Source organism: Octopus bimaculoides, chromosome 1 (genome assembly GCF_046866305.1).
Source record: "Octopus bimaculoides isolate indiv1 chromosome 1, ASM4686630v1, whole genome shotgun sequence".
Lineage (NCBI taxonomy): Eukaryota > Metazoa > Mollusca > Cephalopoda > Octopoda > Octopodidae > Octopus > Octopus bimaculoides.
Window position 1 is genome coordinate 192,776,952 of NC_142928.1, and position 21,737 is coordinate 192,798,688.

Below are 21,737 nucleotides of genomic sequence, written 5' to 3' on the forward strand. Positions count from 1 at the left end.
TGAGAGTGGTGGCTTTGTGCCAGGTGTTGAGATACTAAATTATGATGGTTACCCTCTGCACATGGAGAAGATTAAAAGTGTGTGTGTGTCATCATCATCATCATCATCATTTAATGTTCATTTCCCATGCTGGCATGGGTTGGACAGTTTGATAGGAGCTGTCCAGACTCCATTTGTCTGCTTTGGCATGGTTTCTACAGCTTGATGCCCTTCCTAATGCCAACCACTTCACAGAGTGTGCTGGATGCTTTTTATGTGCCATCAGCACAGATGCACTTATGCAGCAATGGCACAAGTGCATTTTATGTGGCACTTGCACCTGCAAAACAGAGACCTCTCAGCTGGGAGAGGGAGTGGCAGCATGGCTATCAAGGACATGCCTGTGTGTGTATATATATTATAAACACTTTTTCTTTCTAGAATTTAAATACTGAATCCTTTGTTGAACTTTTGTTTTTTAATTTAATTGTATTAAGATAGTATATAGTGTCTACATTATTTTACAGTATAAGCTACACTCTATAAATGAAATAAACGGATAACTTTGATGTTAAATACACATATATTTATAATTTTTAAATAAAATATTGAAATATTGTTAAATTTCAATTGCAGAAGCTCTTTCAGAACATTGCTTTATGCCAGCACCAAGTGTACCAGTTGTACTTGAAACAGGCACCTCTCAGACAACACCTAATCATAGTGTTTTACCAACAATGACACCAACATATATAGAACCTGGGAGCTCTGTACCTACTTTGTATTCTAATACACCTGCTTTTTCTGTAAGTTTATATCCTAAATTTCCTGTTCTTATTATTTATAGTTTTTATTCTTTTAGTACTATGCTGATAAATGTTTACTTCTTCACAATTAATAAATTGTCTTTTTCTTCTACGTTGCAACAATACAAATGTTATATAAGCAAACAGAATTTATTGAATGAAAGTATTATGCTGGAAAGACTTCATGTTAAGTATCATGTCTGGTTTCCATGTCTAAAGTAATGTAATTGGGCTTTTAACAAAGAAAATTATGATATCCATTTATGCTTTACTTAATTAATTCCAGAGAAACTTGCGTTGTTTTATAGTAAACTTTCCAGATTAAAGGAAATTTGGGTTTTGCAGTTTTGTTGTTGCGAATTTTCTGTAGAATTGAAGTTGGGTTTACTGTAAATATGAAACATGTATTCTATAATGAGTAGAGCTGCAGGCTGGCTCTATAATTAAGAAGTTTGTTTCCCAACCACATTGGTTCAGTTTCTATGTCACTCCATGGCACCTTCGGCAAGTGTCTTTTAATACAGTCTAGAGCTAATCAAAACCTTGTGAGAGGATTTTGTTGATGGAAACTGAAAGAAGCCTGTTGTGCATGTGTTTGTGTCCTTTCTGGTAATTGTAAATTAGTATCCCTGTTAGAGTGTCCTTCATTTCCAATCTTCTATGAAAGCATGTCTGTTTATGGGGAAATATTACCACCTTGGTTGGCAACAGAAAGGGCATCAGGCTGTAGAAAATCTGCCTCAATAAACACCAGCTGCCCCATGCCAGCATGAGAAAGTGGATGTTAAAATGACATTGATAACATTGATGATAATACATTGTTGAATTATTTCCATTAGCATAAACCAGTGGTTCTCAACTGGGGTATATATGATCTCTGGATCTCCATGTGACCTGGGTGTCCACTTAAGAAAAATAGCAAATTGGGTCCACATCATCATCATCATCGTTTAATGTATGTTTTCCATGCTGGACAGTTTTCTGTGTTGGATGGTTTGACTGAGGTCTGGAGAGCCAGTGGCTGTACCAGGCTTCAATCTGATTTGGCAATGTTTCTACAGCTGTATGCCCTTCTTAACACCAACCACTCCGAGAGTGTAGTGGGTGCTTTTTACATGCCACTGGCACAAGAACCAGTCAGTGGGTACTGGCATCAGCCACGATTGGTTAGTGCTTTTTACGTGCCACCAGCACAGGAGCTGGTTGGGTGGACGTGGTATCAACCACATTCAAATGGTGCTTTTTACATGCCATCGGCCACGTTTGGTTGGTGCTTTTTTATGTGCCACCTTCACGGGGGCCAGTCAGGTGGACCTGGCATCGACCACATTCGGATGGTGCTTTTTATGTGCCACCGGCACGGGAACCAGTCGGGTCACTGGCCACTGCTAGGATATTGGTTTTACTTGACAGGGTCAATGATTTTAAGGGCTATAGATGTATTTATTGTAAGAAACATTAAGTTTCTTTCTCTAACGTTTTACGGCGTCCAAACTGTGCAAGTGAATATGTAAATAGCAAAATAGGAATTTTGGAAGAAGTGTCTATAAAATTGTTTTTACACATCAAATGCCTATGGGGTCCACCAGAATAAAATAGTAATCAAAGGGATCCATAGATAAAAAATAGTTAAGAACTGTTGGTCTAAACACAGCTACCCATCATAATTAGATCATGATTATCTGATTGTCTTTCTACTAAAACAAATACCTAATATACATCTTTTCTTTCTCTTCAGGTTCAATCGAAGTACATGACTACACCTCAAGCAAGTCAAACGACATCCTACCCACAGACAACACCTCCTCAATCCAGCACACTACCTCAGCTACCCCCTCAGCCTCCGCAGCTGCCTGCAACTTCTCTTGTTAATGTCCCTCCTCCGACTCCATCATCAACTCCGCAGACACCATTATTTGTACAAGGCCAACAAGGCCAGCCTCAACAACAGCCACCAGCAGCACCTCCTCAGGTTTTCTATCCTCCAACACCACAAGCACTGGTTGTACCTCCTCCACAACATTTCTCTCAGCCCCAGGCCTCAACTCCAGCCGTTGCTAGCTCACAAGTTGTACAAATTAACCAAGGATTATTTGCTTGTCAACAGGTAAATTGCTTTAGATTACATTGTGGTTAGGAAGACAATATTGTAATTACCTATTAGTTTTTTTTTTTATTTATCTGAACAGCTGCAAACATGGTTGTGTGGTTTGTGCAAAGTTCACTTTGCAACCATGCAGTTTCAGGTTCAGTCCCACTGCATAGCTCCTTGGGTGTGTGTCTTCTACTGTGGCCCTTGGCCAATTGGTGCTTTTTGAGTGGAGGCTCAGCATATGTATATTTCAGTTTGTTTGCATCCCTGTGACTTAATGGCTCTGCAAATAGAGACCAGTTAAATAAGTATCAGACTTAAAGATAGGCATGGGGGTTGATTTGATCAGGTAAAACCCATCAAGGTTGTGTGCCCTAGTATGGTCTTAGTTCAATGACTGAAACAAATGTTCAAAATTTTGCTAATGCTATACCTTTGCTGGCGCCACATAAAAAACACCCAGTACACTCTAAAGTGACTGACATTAAGAAGGGCATCCATCTGTAGGGTCTATGTCAAAACAGACAATTGGAGCCTGATGCAACCCTTCATCTGGCCAGCTCCTGTCAAACCATCCAACCCATGCCAGCATGGAAAAGGACTTGAAATAATAATGATGATGATGCTTTCATTTAGTCAACAGATTGTAAACAGTGACATTTTGATATTTTAAACGTGAATTTCTAAATTCTCACCACTTTGTTTAACATCAATTCGAACTGTCCGCTTCCAGGTTGACCAATTACAGCAGTTACAAATGCAAAACATTGTTTTACCGTCAACAACTTCAACTAATGCAGCAACCGACGATGAACCTCCTCCACCACCCTCACCTCCAAAGCCAAAAGTTACCAAGCTTCCAGCCAATTGGAAGATAGCTAAAGATGCAGAAGGAAAACAGTATTATTATCATACTCTAACAAGGTGAATTGATTTAAAATTGCTCTTTTTAACATGTTTGCCTTTCCTCTTTCTAAATTATTCAGTTTTAGTGGTAACATATGTTGCAAAATGTCAGCAAATTACCATATATATTTCCTCATTAACTAAACTGATGTAAATAATGTTGACACAGCTTATTTTGGTGGTAATTCTAGAATAATGTTGTCCTATGTGTCTTGGTCTTTGATTTTAAACGGCCATATCTGGACTAAATATTCCACCCACTTAATGTTCAAACTGGCCCACTCTGACCCCTCACACCTACTGTACAATGTCATTCTAAAAATAAACAATCATATCTTCAGAATCTTGAAGCTACAAGATAATGCATGATTAATTCAAAACAATGTGAATAAGTAAGCATTACTCTAACAGAATAATCTGAGTTAATATGGTTTCAAGGAGAATTGGCTGCTATTTCTAGCAGCTCTACATTGTGGAGACTAATGGAAACAGGTGGTGTAAAAACAGAAATCCAAATTTAACCTTGTTTGTTCAATTTTTTTAATATATTTTTGTTTATATTTCCATATCCCTCAATAGAAAATTTATTCAGTTTTAATAAAGAAACCAAAAATGAAAGAAAAAAATTTAGAGCAGTAATCCTAGTTTTATGATTTAGTTTCTGTGGCCATAAATATATATACTATATTAACAAACTGTATTTTATTACCATGTAATGGGCTTGTTTAGTTACTGTCATCATTATCTTTTCACTGACAGACATGTTCCTTGCTTGGCATAAGGTTAGATCAGTGGTTCTCAGCCAGGGTCCACATAAAATTCTGTGCAATAAATTGGTTATACTTCTAAAAATATTTAAATTTTCGTTTGCAATTCCTAATATTTAATTATAAAAATACAGTAAGATTTTTTTTATATAGGCACAGGAGTGACTGTGTGGTAAGAAGCTTGCATCCCAACCACATGGTTCTGGGCTCACTTCCGCTGCATGGCCCCTTGGACAAGTGTCTTCTTATTATAGCCTTAGGCCAACCAAAGCCTTTTGAGTGGATCTGGTAGACGGAAACTGAAAACAGCCCGGTGTGTGTATGTATGTATATATATATATATGTGTGTGTGTCTGTGCTTGTTGCCCCACCATCGCTTGAGAACCGATGTTGAAGTGTTTACGTCCCCGTAACATAGCGGTTCGGCAAAAAAAATAAAACAATAGAATAAGTACTAGGCTTACAACGAATGAGACCTGGGGTTGATTTGTTTGACTAAAGGTGGTGCTCCAGCATGGCCACAGTCAAATGACTGAAACAAGTAAAAAAAAAATAATAGAATATACATCAAATGGTTATGGAGGTCCAGCAGGTTAAATAGGGATAAAAGGGGTCCAGTGGTAAAAAATGGTTGAGAACCACTGGGTTAGAGACTGTTGTAATACAATAATTATTGAAGCATATTTCTGACTGGGATTTTTTTAAATAACTTTTTCTTTCTCAGGCAAACACAGTGGGATCTCCCAAAATGGGACCAAAGTGATCAAGATGATATGGATCTGGGAACTCCAACTCACGATGAACCACAAAACAAGGTATATAAATAAACTTCATTCAATTCAGTTCTATATTTGAGAGATGAGGAATTATGTACATTATTTACATTTGACGGATATTTGTCCTCATCTTGTTTGTTGTTAACACAACATTTCTGCTGATGTACTCTCCAGCCTTCATCAGGTGTCCTGGGGGAATTTCAAACCTGGGTTCTCATTCCTAAGGTATTTTTCCGATGTTGTTGTTGTTGTTATTATTATTATTCAGGTCACTGGCTGGAATCGAACTTGGAATTTTGTGGTTAGTAGCCTGTGCTTTTAGCCACAAGATTCTGAGTTCAATTCCAGGCAGTGACCTGAGTAATAATAATAATAATAATAATAATAATAATAATAACATCAGGGAAAATACCTTAGGAATGAGAACCCAGGTTTGAAATTCCCCCAAGACACCTGATGAAGGCTGGAGGGTATATCAGCCGAAACGTGTTAACAACAAACAAGATGAGGACAAATATCCATCAAATGTAAATAATGGTCATTCAATTTCTCTCTCTCTGCCTATGACTTGTTACAGGGTCTCTAAAACTGGTAGGAGGTGGGAGGAAGTATCCTCATATCTACTCTGGCTTGGTTTGGTTCTATGGTTTGATGTCATTCCTAATGCCAACCATTTTACAGTGTGTACTGGGTGTTTGGTTTTTTTTTTCATAGCACCAATACTATTGAGGGAGTGTGAATGAAGAATGGTGGGAGGGACAACTGGTTCTTGTAGAGGAGCTGCAAAGAAATAAATAGGTGAGGTATGGTGGGGGTGTCCAAGTGGCCCCAACTGAAGGTGAGAGGTGAGTAGAAATGGGAGTTTTACGTGCCACTTGCACGGGAGCCAGTCAGGGGGCACAGGCATTGAATATATATGAGAGAGAAAAAGAGAGATCTCACCTCTCCTTTGTTGTATCTTCTGTTATCTAACAATGCTATTTACATTTTTGTTCTTTGATTAATTCTGGACTTAAATGTGAAAGTAACAGCTGTAAATATTGGATGGGATTGAAGGGTGGTGGTTGGAGTGGTTGATGGCTGATGAGTTGGCAAAGGTAGAGGATGCAGAAAAGAATGGGTTGGGGGAGATGATATGTGGTTGGGAAGGAGGGTAGTGAATGATGAGATAATTTAGTTAGTGAGAATTAATCAATGTAATTAGTGGGTGGAAAGAACAATATTAGAATGACTGACAAGTAAAATGGTACAAAAGATGAGTGAGGTTTAGCATTTTGAGGTCAGTCTTCACCACTTTATCCCATGTCTTGTGCTCCCTTGTCCACAAGTTCAGTTGGCACTTCTGTATACTGCTGTCCTCATTCATAGATCCCATCCATATATATATATATCATCATCATTGTTTCCATGCTGGCATGGGTTGGATGGTTTGACTGATGTCTGGAAAACCAGCAACTGTATCAGGCTCCAACCTGATCTGGCAAGGTTTTTACAGCTGGATGCCCTTCCTAATGCCAACCACTCCAAAAGTATAGTAGGTGCTTTTTACGTGCCACTTGCACGGGAGCCAGTCAGGGGGCACAGGCATTGAATATATATGAGAGAGAAAAAGAGAGATCTCACCTCTCCTTTGTTGTATCTTCTGTTATCTAACAATGCTATTTACATTTTTGTTCTTTGATTAATTCTGGACTTAAATGTGAAATTGATGTTATTATTCTAAAGCAAGTTTAAGAATAACAGAACATTTACTGATGGTGGGTGTTGACTCAAAACTGAGAATAGAATCAAATTCATGTTGACTAGGACTTGCTCTCTCAAACCTGAGCCCTTGTATCTAACTACCCTCCACCTAGGGTCTTGAGCAAAAAATAAATAAATAGTTGCATACACAGCTCAAGAGTAACGATTGCAGGCAAACTAATAGGCAAGATTTTAAAAAAATTCAAGGGAACAACAATAATAAGCCTATCTCTCAACTACCATGTTTGTTCAACTGAATTGCTACTTTCCTCATCACTTTCACCAGTTTGATTGTCCAAAACACTCTCATTGCTGGTATAAGTGTAAACTCTTTGTCCAAAGAATAAATAATTTCCTCAACTCCAAACAGTCTAGGCTTTGCTTGTTTACAAGACAAAGCCCCGGGTTTATCATATGGTCATTTCATCACATTTTTTTTCCTTTTTTACAATTAAAAACAAAAGTAAACAACAGCTTTGGGGTACATTATTAGCCGTGAGTCCTAAACACTTGATTACAAAGCTGCAATGTGGTCAGGTGTCCAATTTTAATATTTTATCTTTCTATGTGTGTCATTCATTACCACTTTACCAAGAATCCAATAGAGATGACATTAAGACTATGACAGGGTTAAATTTCACTTGAGTTTATTCAACTAGTTGACTCTGTATTTTCTGTTCTGTCAATACATTTTAATGTAGTGGATAGACTTCTGATTTATTTTTTCAGTCTAAAAGAAAAGCCACGACTACAGCAGCAGCTGATACTTCCAGTGAACTTGCCAAAAGAAGCAAGGAAGCATTCCGCAATAAGGTAAGTTGCATCTCTATTTGAATTCTGCTATTATCTGTCCTGATTTAGAAACTGAAGATGAATTTATTTTTTAAATATGTGGAAATTTTAATTGTCTTTTTCACATATTTTTTGATTTTTCTCTTTTTTTCTAATCACAGATGTCCCAATGGATTGTTGCCTGCTTGAATCCCTATCGGAAACCAGATTGTAGACTCGGTCGAATATCTAGCACAGATGACTTCAAGCATTTGGCAAGAAAGGTATACATTGTTATTATCTCTAAACCCCCCCCCCAACTCTCTCTCTCTCTCTTTCTCTCTCTCTCTCTCTCTCTCTTTCTCTCTCTCTCTCTCTCTCTTACACACAATAATGTTAATGGTAAATGAGAGTTCATACGGCAGTTGCAAAACTGTAAGATACACAGTTACTTTTCCTACAACACCGGTCCAATTTGAAGTTGTCCTTTCAACCTGCAGAAATCATTGGAGAGCCATTCCTGTAGATTCCTCCATTGAAACACCACATGGGCTTTCTTTTGTCTCTTAACAACCAAATTGAATTATTGAAATAAGCAACATTGTGTGTGTTGGTGTTTGGTGGAGTGACTAAACAGTTTCTCTTTGCACAAACTATTACTACCACCCCATAACTGTATGCTTGACCACAGTATCACAAAAGTACTAGTTGAGCACTGGGGCCAATGTAATCAACTTAACCCCTCACCTGAAATTGCTGGCCATATACCAAAATTTGAAACTAATATTACAAAACGGAACATTCTTTTGGATACAAATTGAGTTTAGTAACAGTGAACCAGCACTAGTACAGGCATAGTATAAAGTAATGGTTTGGTAATGGTCACTATTGCCATGAAAATGTGGCTATCATAATCCATCCATTTATGTATCCTAAAGTTTATGAATTAATACAATCACCATTTGAAATATTTGCTTTGTGTAAATAATCTACAATTATATATTTTTCTGTTTCTTTTGTCAGTTAACTCACCATGTGATGGCCAAGGAGTTGAAACATTGTAAACATCCTGAAGATTTAGAAGTCAATGAAAATGTAAAAGCAAAGGCAAAAGACTATATTAAAAAATACATGTGTAAGTTTGGAGCCAATTATAAAAAAGCCCAATCACCTACACCAGATGATTGAAGACATTTTGTTGGTTAGCATCTACATTTCACATGGGAATTTTTATCATTGTCACTTATGATATATACTAACAACTTGGTGCTGTTCGCTTAGCTTTGTTCGAAAGCTTTGAACACTACATGAATGTAAACACCTGACAAGAGGAAGAGTTTTAATTTATCATCTGGTTTGTTAAGTTACCTCCTCCAATTAGGAAAACGCACAAATCTATCTTTCCTCTTTCCGTCCTATGGACGTAACTGACGTGACAATAGGGCTAGTTGTGAAAAGAAACGAATTTTCATGAAACTCCCTGCAAAGAAAATCCAATGAAATCATTGTAAATTGATTTTCATTAACGATCTCAAGTGCATTTCATAACAGTATACACACACATATATATGCATTTAGAGGTTAAGTCTCCACTGTTTGTTGGCGTTTCTGTTTTTTTTTAATGTTTTATTTTCCTTGATGTCCTGGCTGTCGTTCTGTGTAAACAGCATTGAGACACTGTACATAGAAAGTGAATGGGACCATGGGAAATCTTCCCTTCTAACAAGCCAAATAGCAGTTCCCTGAAACTGAGGAAAAGCAGGCAGGCAGGGATGGGGAGGCTATCTTCTGACTCAGTTCTCATTCAACTTCCATTCCATCAACCGTAATTCTTTCACCTTTCCTTTCTCATTTTTTTACTTTTTTTAATTTACATGCCATAAATAGTTGAATGAAGTTGGATTACACTTGTTCCTTGTTTTTAAATATGCATACACTTCTAAGTTATTCAATTATCAAATTACCTATTTGGTACCCATAATTTTACCTGCTTAATGTTTACGAACAGTGTATGCTGATCTCACTTTACCTAAAGGGACACACTCATCCTTAACAAGCAGTGAATCAATAGCTTCACTGGTCAAGAATCCCTTCTGCTGACAATAAAATGCTATCATTTCAAAAATTGGTCATATTAAAAATGTCTTTATCTCTGAAAGAGTTTAAGATTTAAAACATTTTTATTCAATGTTTTACCACTATGTGGCTACTATTTATGTTCAAAATTTGCTATCTAAGTATTTTATCAATGAAATTTTTAAATTGTAAATTTTCTTTATTACAAGAATTCATTGTAAAATAAGCCTAATCATGTTTTAATGAAATCATTTTTTTTTTTAATTAATTAATTAATTTCAAACACAAAAGCGGGGGTTAGAATATTTGTAAATCCTGCCATCATTCTTTTTAGCATTGTTTTTTTTTAAATACATCATGGAAATTAAATTAATTTTTTTTTTTTTTTTTTAAACAAAACCATTTTAAAAACTGTGAATGTGGAGATAATACTGATATTATTGGGTGCTCTGAATTCTTTAAAATATATTAGATAATCAATTTGCATTCAGAACTTTCAACAACAAATCACTGAATTTTACCTCCAACTAAGATCATTAGGAGTATTTAGTTTAATGCATCTGATGGGTTAATATATGAAGAAAAAAAAAGGTCTGATATATATATATATATATATATATATATATATATAATGAGAGAATATTTTCCAACTGCCTCTGTAGAGTTCTTTCTACGATTCATTGAGGTAATCACAAGGTATCTAGCAACAGGATTTTGTTTTTAACACATAAACTGATTCACAAAATACAGCGTTGTTACAGCCTTTTATGCTAATCTAACAGTTATATTTTTCAAAACTGTGAAGAAACCGTTCATCTACATTGGTAAAAAAAAAAAACAACAAAAAACGTAGCTATGGCAGCAGATACTTGTTAATGTAAATGTTAAAAAGTTATTTATTAAACTATGAACTGGTATTAAAAGAGATGAACCAATTGTGTAATTTATCCCATTTTTTTAATCTTTATTTTTAGATTATTTTTTTTTTGTTATTGTGTTTTGGTTGAAATAAATAGTTAACAGATAACATTGTCATTTATTTATCTATTAATTACTACAAGTAAAAGACACAATGTTTTCGATATGTGCCATCTCATCAAATGTTTTATTGAACATCCCTACTACTAACACGTAACTTTAATGCATGCATACCAGTGAGAAATGCATTTAGATGAAAAATGCTTTATTTTTAGTTTTAAACCTATTTATGGACATAGCTACTTGTTTCTGATTATGTAAATACATGAATAAAGCATACCGAAGAACTAGTCGGATCTGTGTTGATTTTACATTGAAAATATCTTCTAATAATTTGCAAATGTATCAATGTAATTCAAGAGAACCATTCCACTATGAAATCTTGTAAATTAAAAGAAATAACATTTTATTTTATTTAATTTTTTTTTGTTTTTTTTATCTTCCTCTCTCATTATTGTAATTTCATATTTAATAAGAGTTCACATATGTTTACCACTTGTTTTATAGTCTTATTTCCTCCTGCTCTCCACGGAGCCCTGGGCGACTCATTTCTCTTGTAATTTGAGTTCTGAAGGCAAGGTTACTAGCCTCAAACTCAATTACTCTTTCTTTCTCACCATAAACCTGGGATGTTTGAAGTCGAGGAGAAGGAATTCATAATTCTACCTAGGGGTCCCATTATACATACTCTCTGCCAGGACCAGCAGAGTGTGGAACATATGTAAAGTAGGGTCGTCATGTCTTTTAGATAATTGTCACTACCCACACTATTTACTGTGACATTACTAACAAATTTTACAACTCAAAGAGATGTTTAGTTTGATATATTAAATATAGTTATATTAAATATAGTTGGCTTACACTGAACAACTGTAGTTTTCAATATTCTTTAAACATCGTATTTGAAATAATATTTCTGATATTTTTATCATAACAGTGATGGAGAGGGGGGAAAAATGAAGGCAGTGTTTGATACAGCAGTAAATAAAAACATAGTTAGACACTCATTAGCCACCCTTTAACTGTCTTTAACCCTCGTTATAACATTTCTGTTGAAGTACACTTTGTTTCAGTTAATAATGGAAATAAAGTAACTTAGTGATTATTAAGCTGGTATTTGAAGCATAAATTAACATGACATCCTTATGCAAGGTTTTAATTAACAGCACTTTTAAATAAGAAGTATGTATTGTAGAACCAGGGATGATTTCAAATGGGTTGTTATGAAAAGGGTTAAAATGCATCAATGGCCAGAAAGAAAAAAAGACAAGATCTGCATATCATCACTACACCTGAAAATATCTTAATGAAATAGTTGAAATTTGATAAAAAATTTATACATGCATAAAACTACAGCTGTAACTCAAGGGTATATTGACTTGGTAGCACACATCATACTTTTGATAATGATTTTAGATGACTAGGAGACAAACGTAGACTGCCTCTCAACCCTACCAGCTGACCAGTTGGAGGGAGAGAGGTCCGCACCAGTACTTGGCTGGTATTAATTTACTAATTTTCTTCTGAGTTAATTGAAGCAATGTGAAAAGAAGTGCCTTGTTCAAAGAGATATACTGAAGGATAGCCATTGAATTGCTCACAGTAGCATTTCACTATTGCTACTTAGAAAGAAAAAAAAACTTGGCCATCACTTGCAAGCAAGCATAACCAAGTAGCTTGTACCACACTTTCACTAATTGTTCTAGGTATCTGTGTAGTCGCAAGTTAACATAGACCTCCTCTTGACCCAGTACAATACTGATGATGTGATAAGTGAAGGGAGAAAGAGACTTCGTTCACAGCTGAGTAAATTGGGGCAGCATGAGACAATCTGCCTTGCTCAAAGACACCTGCCCAATCTAAAAATCAAACCCACTACCTTAGGATCACAAGTCCAACAGTCTAACAACTAGGCCACATGCACTCATACAGCTGTCCTTTGCCTATGCCAGGGGTCCCCAAACTTTTTAAACCATCGACCCCCTTCATGAAATCCTTGACCCCCAGGCATGTACAAGAAAATAAATAAGTAGATGTGCATTTATCGACCACTTTGGAGACCCCTGGCCTATACTGTTATCATTGAGGGCTTCATGTAGCTTTATTTAGCTGTTTGATTAAATCTTCATATCTGGACTCTGTCAATGTGACAATATTCCCTCTCATGCTACAATTCAAGTTCATGACTTCCTTCTCTCTCTCTCTCTCTCTCTCTCTCTACTCATTGGGTAAAGCTCAGCAGCTCCAGGAAATATTTTTACCAAACTTTCATACATTCTTAGTTTTTGGACCTGTAACAACTAATTCTTCCCATTGATTACTGTTAAATACTGTTTCCAATAATCAGTCAGTTTCCCGTGAATCAACGAGGGAGCCTCTAAGTGGCTGCACGACCTGCTAGAAATAGCAGCCAAATAGACCATAAATTAGACCCTGTCTTTTAAAAAATCTCTCTTAACATTTATATTGGATAACATAGGAATAATGATGCGTGATACATGGAAGAATAAGCTTTCAAGGTTGGGGCTGCTTTTTGATCAGAGGTTTGATCCATCAGGGCTGACCCAGGATTAAACAACAATTGTTATCTTTCGGAAAAATAACATTACCTTGTAAATAATAAATTTGTTCAAAATCTACCTCTGTGTGCTTGTCAGTTTTTCTATATGTAATGATGAATACTAAATGTTGAAATTAGTTCCATAACCTAAAAAGCTAAATGTTGCAACAGTGACAGACTATTTGACATTCTCTCGATTGTAGCTTAATCACTAAGGGAGATAACTCTGAAGTATTTTTACATCAATTATGCAACCATTGATTACAATCTATTCGACCTCCAGCGAAGTGATATGGGTATGATTGTATAATTTCAAAGATTTGCCGTAATTACTTTAGCTCTCTCATTTGTTTGAAGAAGCAATATTCTGTCACACTGAGACATGTATGGTACTCTCTTAGATTAGAAAGACTGAAATTTAAAACATCCTTTTTTTTTTTTTTTTTTTCCAAATCAACAGATATACCTGTTTACATGAAAACATTAAATTCATTATTGTTGGATCTGAAATGAGAAAGTTGAAGTTAAATGTTTTCTATGGTGGGTGAGCAACGTGGGTATAGACTTGTTATGGTAGACTGTATTCCTACGAAAATTGCCAAAGTTTCTTATCTTGTTTTTATAATAAACCCAACAGTGTAAAAACAAATATTTCTAGTTTCTCTTGAATTCTTACTGTAATATGTAAAAATTAGCAAAGTTTATGCGAAACACTTATCAGCAAATGTGATTCAAAGACTTCCCTTTTGATGTCTGCTATATAAATATAAAGGATATCATTTTTCAAAGGTATCTAAAGTCTAATATTACCTGCTCTCAGGATAACAATGCCACATACAAACATGAAGCTGATGAAAATAGTGTATTATGTAACTAATACAGAATAGAATCAGGACTGATAAGTTAAAACTTCATCTTCAGTTTATCTTCTGATGATGTAAATAACAAAACTATGGTGGTATTAGTGGCAATTGATGGAAGTGAATTAAAATGCTTATGTTTGCTGATAGGAAAGAAAAACAAAAATGTCTTCATAGCTTTTCATGCTATGAAGACAAGCAGAATCTCTAAATCATTAGCAGATTCTCCAAGAGGAGAGGCTGCATGTATAGATATTTTGCAAGATCTCTTAACAGAAAGCAGCAACATCTATAAGCCCATTTTTTCTGATCTCCAAGAGGAGTGGCAGCATCTAAAAGCTATTTGCAAGGTCTCTAAGAGGAGGGGGAAGTAAATATAATTCATTTTCAGGTGTTTCAAGAAAAGGGCAAAAACCTATAAATCCCCTGCAGTATCTCCAAGTGGAATCCCAGTATTTTAAAATCATTTGCAGGATCTCTGAGAGAAGGGGCAATATCTATATACAGTTTGTAGTATCACCAAGAGGAACAATATGACTCAGTGACTAAGAGGTTTGCTTTGTAATCATGAGATCTTGGTTTCAGTTCCACCATGTAGTATTTTGGGCAAAGGATATTTTTTTTACTATAACTTTTAAGGGATTCAAAGCTTTGTGTGTGAAATTGGTTAGATGGAAACTAGATGCCAATTGGATGTATTATACATGTAATTCTATGATCCAGTCTATTTTCACAAGACAAGGTACAGAAAATTGTTAGTGGTGGTGGGTGTTGTGCTGCTGCTGTGCCTGGTGGTGTTGGTGGTAATGGTACTGCTGGTGTTGGTTGTATTGGTACAATTGAACACACCATTCCTCAGGATTACATTTAAACTGTCTGATCAATGAATTTCACTATGACCTGGTAAATATAGCGTGACACAACTTATAATGCCTGAGATTGAATAGGTTTTGAATGAAAAACCATTCACTGGTAAGATAATTTTAAATAATGATGTGGTAGGGATTTCTCTGCATAACGAATATATAGGTAAGTGGGAGCTGATATATTAAACATAGAGAACAAAAAAACTTGTTTGGAGCAATTGAAGTTACATCTGTAATGGAAAAAATCATTAGCATTGATAATAATTCTTGTGAAGACAATTAAGGCAGATAACTCTGAAAGCCAAATTAATTTGAATTAAAGTTTAAATGGAAGTAAGCAGTAGGGGATTAATCTTTCTATGGTAAGTATGGTGACAAACCCCTGAGAAGAATGGGGTTGAAATGGTTATCTTAGGTTTGAAAACAAAAGGCTTCTCAGATATGTTCTGAAAATACTGAGCCCACAGAAATTCACGAAATGTATGTAGTATGTAATGTAGATCTAGTCAACCCACACAAATGTAGAAGGATAAATAGTTGTTGTTACAATAATGATTATGATACCTTCAATGCCAAAGTGAAGGAAACTAAGAATTGTGACAATGGCAACACCCACCACCGGATGAAGACAAGGATGATGATGATGACAATGACTATCATGTAGATGATGATGATAATGGCAATGATTATGATGAAGATGATAATGAGGAGGAGGAGAGTTCAGGAAATTGTTTGCAGTGACAGCAGCAACGGTGGTAGTGGTGATGGTGATGCTGCTACAGCTGGTGGTGGTGGTGGTGGCACTAATGCTTGTACTCATGCTGTTGGTACTGGTGCTGGTTGTGTTTGTGGTGGTGGAGACAGTAGTGATGGTAGTGGTGCTGGTGCAAATGCTGGTAGTGTTAGTGCTGTTGTTGGGTGAGGTGGAGGTGGTGGTGCAGGTGATTACACCATCTGTGAAATAAGTACAAATACTGCTTGCTATTGTCCGACTCTAAATACATGGACTGTTTTTAACTGTTCGCTACTAAGTGTGACTACAGATATTACAACAATCTTTAGACATAAGCTTTATTGTATTACAAGTTTCATATCTTTAATCTATTAAAAGCTTTTCAGACAAATTGATTTGTGATATTTGATGTTAAGAAAATAATAATATAATGATAAAATAAATTAATTAATTAATAAAAAAGCCTCAATCATTGTCTCCTTTTTAATGTGGGTGCTTTCCAGGAGGCAAAGCTAGAATTTAAGCAGACTACTTTAAACCTTTGAAAATATAATGATAATAATAATAATAATAATGGCTTCAAGTCTTGGCACAAGACCAGCAAATTAAGGTGTGTGGGTAAGTCAATTACATCGACCCCAAAGGAATGAAAGGCAAAGTTGATCTTGGCAGAACTCAGAATGCAAAGAGCCAGCAGTTATGCCACTAGGCATTTTTGTCTGGTGCACTAATGATTCTGCCAGCTTACCATTTTAATATTGATAATAATAGTCATAATAATTCTTTCTAATTTTGGCACAAAACCAGCAATTTTAAGGGGAGGGGCAAGTTGATTACATCCACACCAGAACTTGCCTGAAACTATATTTTATTGTCCCCAAGAAGATGAAAGGCGATGTTGACCCGACAGAATTTGAATTCAAAATGCGAACAACCAGATGAAATGCTATTAAATATTTCTGTTCAGTGTGCTAACAATTCTGCTTGTTCATCACTTTGATAATAATGATAATAATAATAATAATAATAACAAGAGCACTCAGAGAGCACAAACCTCTGCCAAAGCAACACCAACGTCCTCTCAACGATTAGCCAGAGATGATTTTTAAAATGAGAATATCTGAAGTAAACTCGACTTCTCTCACAAACAAGAATACTAAAACTTAACTTGACCACTCTCAAAAATTAAATAAAAAAACAGGAAAAATAATCTAGAATCTTTATACCAGATTGATCCCAAAATCTGAAGCCAAACATCCCTGAAAGTTTCATTCGAATCCATCCAGCAGTTCTTGAAATATCTTGTTCACAGTCAAACAAACAAACATGACTGAAAACAATAGCTCTGCCTTCGTTAAGGTGGAGGTAATAATGATAACGATGGACTCTACACAAATGATTTGTTTATAGTGATCAAATGTAAGTGATGTACATTAGCTCACTCTCTCTCCATCAAATCGATGTTGCCTGAAGAGATACATAGTGTGACATAAATCAGGCTTTAAAGTGACTGCACAGCAATGTGAGATGAAGTGCCTTGCTCAAGAACACAATGCACCACCCGGTCTAGAAACTGAAACCATGATCTTGCGATCGTGAGTGCAACACCCTAATTACTAAACCATGCATCCTCACAATAATAATCATCATCATCGTTTAACATCCGCTTTCCATGCTAGGATGAGTTGGACGATTTGACTGAGGACTGGCAAACCAGATGGCTGCACCAGGCAATCCTTTCTAATTAATGCACAAGACCTGGAATTTGAGGGGAGGGGGATAGTCAATCACATCAACCCCAGTGCTTGACTGGTACTTAATTTACTGACCCCGAAAGGGTGAAAGGCAAAGTCAACCTCAGCAGAATTTGAACTCAAAACATTAAGATGAATGAAATACTGCTGAGCATTTTGCCTGGCATGCTAATGATTCTGCCAGCTCAAATAATAATGGTTGTGGACAGCTGACTCTTTTTCAGTGTTCCCAGCAAAATAACATCTGCTTTCCATGCTAGCATGGGTTGGACGATTCGACTGGGGACTGGCTAACCGGATGGCTGCATCAGGCTCCAATCTGATCTGGCAGAGTTTCTACAGCTGGATGCCCTTCCTAAAGCCAACCACTCCAAGAGTGTAGTGGGTGCTCTTACGTGTCACCGGCACGAGGGCCAGTCATGCGGTACTGGCAATGGCCATGCTCAAAATGGTGTATTTTACATGCCACCTGCACAGGAACCAGTCCAGCAGCACTGGCAACGACCTCGCTCGAATGTTTTCTAATGTGCCACCGGCACAAGTGCCAATAAGACAATGCTGGTAATGATCACGCTCAAATGGTGCTATTTATTAATAATAATAATGATGATAATAATAATAATAATAATAATAACAATAATAATAATCCTTTCTACAGGAGGCACAAGGCCTCAAATTTGTGGGGAGGGGACTAGTCAGTTATATCGACCCCAGTGTTTCACTGGTATTTAATTTATTGACCCCAAAACGATGAAAGGCAAAACAATAATAATTCTTTCAAATTTTGGCACAATGCCAGCAATTATGAGGGGAGGGGCTAATCAATTACATCAATAACTGGTGCTATATTTTATTGTCCCCCAAGGGAAGGAATGGCAAAGCTGACCTGGCAGAATTTGATCTCAGAATATAAAGAGCCAAAGGAAATGCCACTGAGCAGCTTCATCCAATGTGCTAACAATTCTACGAGTTTACCACCTTTAAGAATCTAAGCAGAATATTTAAAATTCTTTGCGGAAAAATATCCTAATAATCCTACCTACTTAGGTACAGGGCTTGAAATTTTGGAGGGGGCTTGCTGATTATAATGACCCCAGTGCTCAACTGGTGCTTGTTTTATTAACCCCAAAAGGTTGAAAGGCAATTTCTGCAGGATTTGATCTCAAAATATAAAGCTGGAAGAAATGTGACGCATTTTGTCTGGCATGCTAACAATTCTGTCAGCTCATTGCCTTAATAATAATAACAACAACAATAATAATAATAAAAATAATAATAATAATGATGATGATGATGATGATGATGATGATGATGATGATGATGATGATGATGATGATGATGATGATGAACTTTGTGAATTCAGTACTTAGGTACACTATAACTTGTCAGAAAGTTAAAGGAGGGGACAGAAAGTAGACATATAAAGAAAGAACAGCAATGAAGTCTAGAAGTACATGCACAGAACACAGAATAAGAAGTTAAATAGCTGATCAGATAAATATTCCAATGAAATTCGGAAAGATTCATAATTTATACATTAAGAAAACAAAAAACAAACAAAAACACTTGATTTTGTTTTGTCTTCTATCAAAGAAATGATTTTCTTTCTAAATAAATATGGAAGGAAAACAGGATGCTGAAAGCATCTGAGATGATAAGGCAGCTGGAATAGACTGGTTAAATAGAAAGAAGTGTTACAGTCAAGACAAATACCATTATTTTCTTCATTCTAGTTATGAGAGAAAGAAAACTTGGCAAGGTTTTCCAGGCCTGATAAAGATCTATTTTATACTCAATGGAAATGAAAAATGTTCATACATATTTGTGTATTACGAACTGTTTGTGGAGGAAAGTAAGCTCATATAATTGTCGAGTAAATCACAGTCAACTTTCTGTCTATTGCTACCCAAACTAATGTAACATAATCAGTTGTTCCCGTCCAAATTCTAACTGGAATAATCTTTGCTATTCAAATTGTTTGGTAAAAATTCATGCAAAACTTATACTTGAGTTTAGTCCCAAGATACACTTCACAGTTGTTCTGGGATGCATCATCAATGAGGTTCGTGGGGATTTTGAATCATTCAATATCAGACTCCCTCACCCAGCTGACCCAGACAGGATTAATCAAGTCCCAGCTTGCATCCCAGTGACAGCAAACCACTGGTCTGTTTTCTTTATCCATAGTCACCTTGTGGCCTTCTCTGTAATGGAATTTATAACCCTTTCTTTACTGCAACCAGTAACTCTAAACCAATGGTTCTCAACCAGATTCCATATAGCTCCTGAAGGTCCATATAAAACTTTTAAGGGTCTACTCAACAAAATAGTAAATCGAGCATCTACAATAATATTTCAAGGGTCACTGAAAAAATTTTGTTTCAGATAAATGTATTGGTATGTATTGCAAAATTGCTAGGTTCCTTTCACTCACATTTTACAAAGTTCAACCAACACAAATTAATGCATGAAAAGTTAAAATAGGAATTTTGAAAGAAGTATGTATAAAACTAGTTTTTAAACATTAAATGGCTAGGGGTGGGGGAACCAGAATAAAATAGTAATCAAAAGGGATCCATAGATAAAAAATGGTTGAGAACCCCTGCTCTAAATCCAGGCAGAACTTTGCAGAATGAATGTCCCACAAAATTTTAGCAGCCAGCTTCAATTGACTCCCAACATGTCTGCCAGCTCTACATCACAGTTTGGCAAACTTTCTCACATGAGTCTGTAGTTATGATGATCTCTCCACTAGCAGAAATTATATTACATTTAAATACAACTAGACAATTATATTTTTCATTTCCCAACGAACTAAATTACATTTAGTATTATGGAGGTGATTTGAAACTGTATCTTTGAATATGCTGTCAGACATCATAAGCAAATCACCATAGTTCATGTGATTGGTTTATTAACTGACCAATCATCATGAAGCAATGGTGTGGACAGGTTTTCTCAAACATTCTAGGATTTGAAACCATTTGGTGTGCATTTTTATTGGCCAGACAACCTGTATTCTGTAGATCTTAAATGTATTAACCCTCTTCATACCAACCCACCTGCCCTTGGTTCTATGATACAAATTTCTTTTCTTAAAGTGATCTAAATTAAAACATTCCATCAAAATTTCATGTTGATTTGTATTTCAAATACCAGCTTAATAATGACAGTCATTTTAAGTTCTTCACTATTTTCATAATTGATTGAAATACTATAGTTTGCAGCATAGAAGATGCTGCATAGTGGAAGACATCCTGATTTTGGAATTCTAGTCAAAAAGGATTTTAAAACTTACTTTAGCTGGTATGAATTTGGTTACATGTGCTTCAACAACAGAAACAAAATGGCATGACAGCTCCCTGGAAATTCTCACCTCACTCTGAAAATTCTTACCTCACTGGCAAAAACAGGAAAACTTCTTTTATTTAATAAAGATAAAACGAGGTTCATAGGGGCACTTGATTTTTTGGTTTGTCTATCATACAATGTGATTGGATACAAAACTGCATCCTGTGTAAAACTAGACCAATCCAAGAAATGGACTCAGTTAGGTATTACACCATCACACGACCAGTTTATGTGACCAATTGTTAGGGACATACAGGGTGAGCTGTTTTCCGACTATTTAAGCCTAAATGATGCAACAATTTATAACAACAGTCTCACCACATCACTAAAGCCTTGTTCACATGATGAAGTAGAACCCAGCAGGCATACACTAAATGCCTGTTATCAAACAAAAATGGCAGACAAACCAGCCAAGTGCTCCTGCCTGTCGTTAAGTGAAATCCTCAAACAATGGCTACCTAACTGGTGCTTTGCTGCTCTTCACTGTAACTATCCTGCAATTCTCAGCATTGGGGAAGATGTATGGTAATTTTCAAGGCTATTTTTTCAAGGTATTTCAAAGTATTTGGCATCTTCTATACCAAAACATTATGGTAAATGTAATGTATTTCAACAAAAATGTGGTAAGAAAAGGGTTAAGTTTCTGTTTTCCTCTTTTCTCACTATTTCCATGTATATACATTACAAATATTGATTTCAAATTTTGGTACAAGGCCAAC

The 21,737-nt window shown here is 36.0% G+C and overlaps 1 protein-coding gene across 1 annotated transcript in view; it reads left to right on the plus strand.

The window, feature by feature from the left end:
• Nucleotides 1-10,305, plus strand: part of LOC106877592 (uncharacterized) — an 80,643-nt gene extending 70,338 nt beyond the window's left edge. Inside the window, exons 16-22 of the mRNA XM_089355945.1 lie at nt 616-785; nt 2,524-2,892; nt 3,611-3,801; nt 5,275-5,365; nt 7,778-7,882; nt 8,023-8,124; nt 8,864-10,305. Of these exons, the coding sequence (XP_089212071.1) occupies nt 616-785; nt 2,524-2,892; nt 3,611-3,801; nt 5,275-5,365; nt 7,778-7,882; nt 8,023-8,124; nt 8,864-9,028 (1,193 nt within the window). The 3' untranslated portion in view covers nt 9,029-10,305. The remainder of the gene's footprint in view (nt 1-615; nt 786-2,523; nt 2,893-3,610; nt 3,802-5,274; nt 5,366-7,777; nt 7,883-8,022; nt 8,125-8,863) is intronic.
• The last annotated feature ends 11,432 nt before the right edge of the window (nt 10,306-21,737 follow it).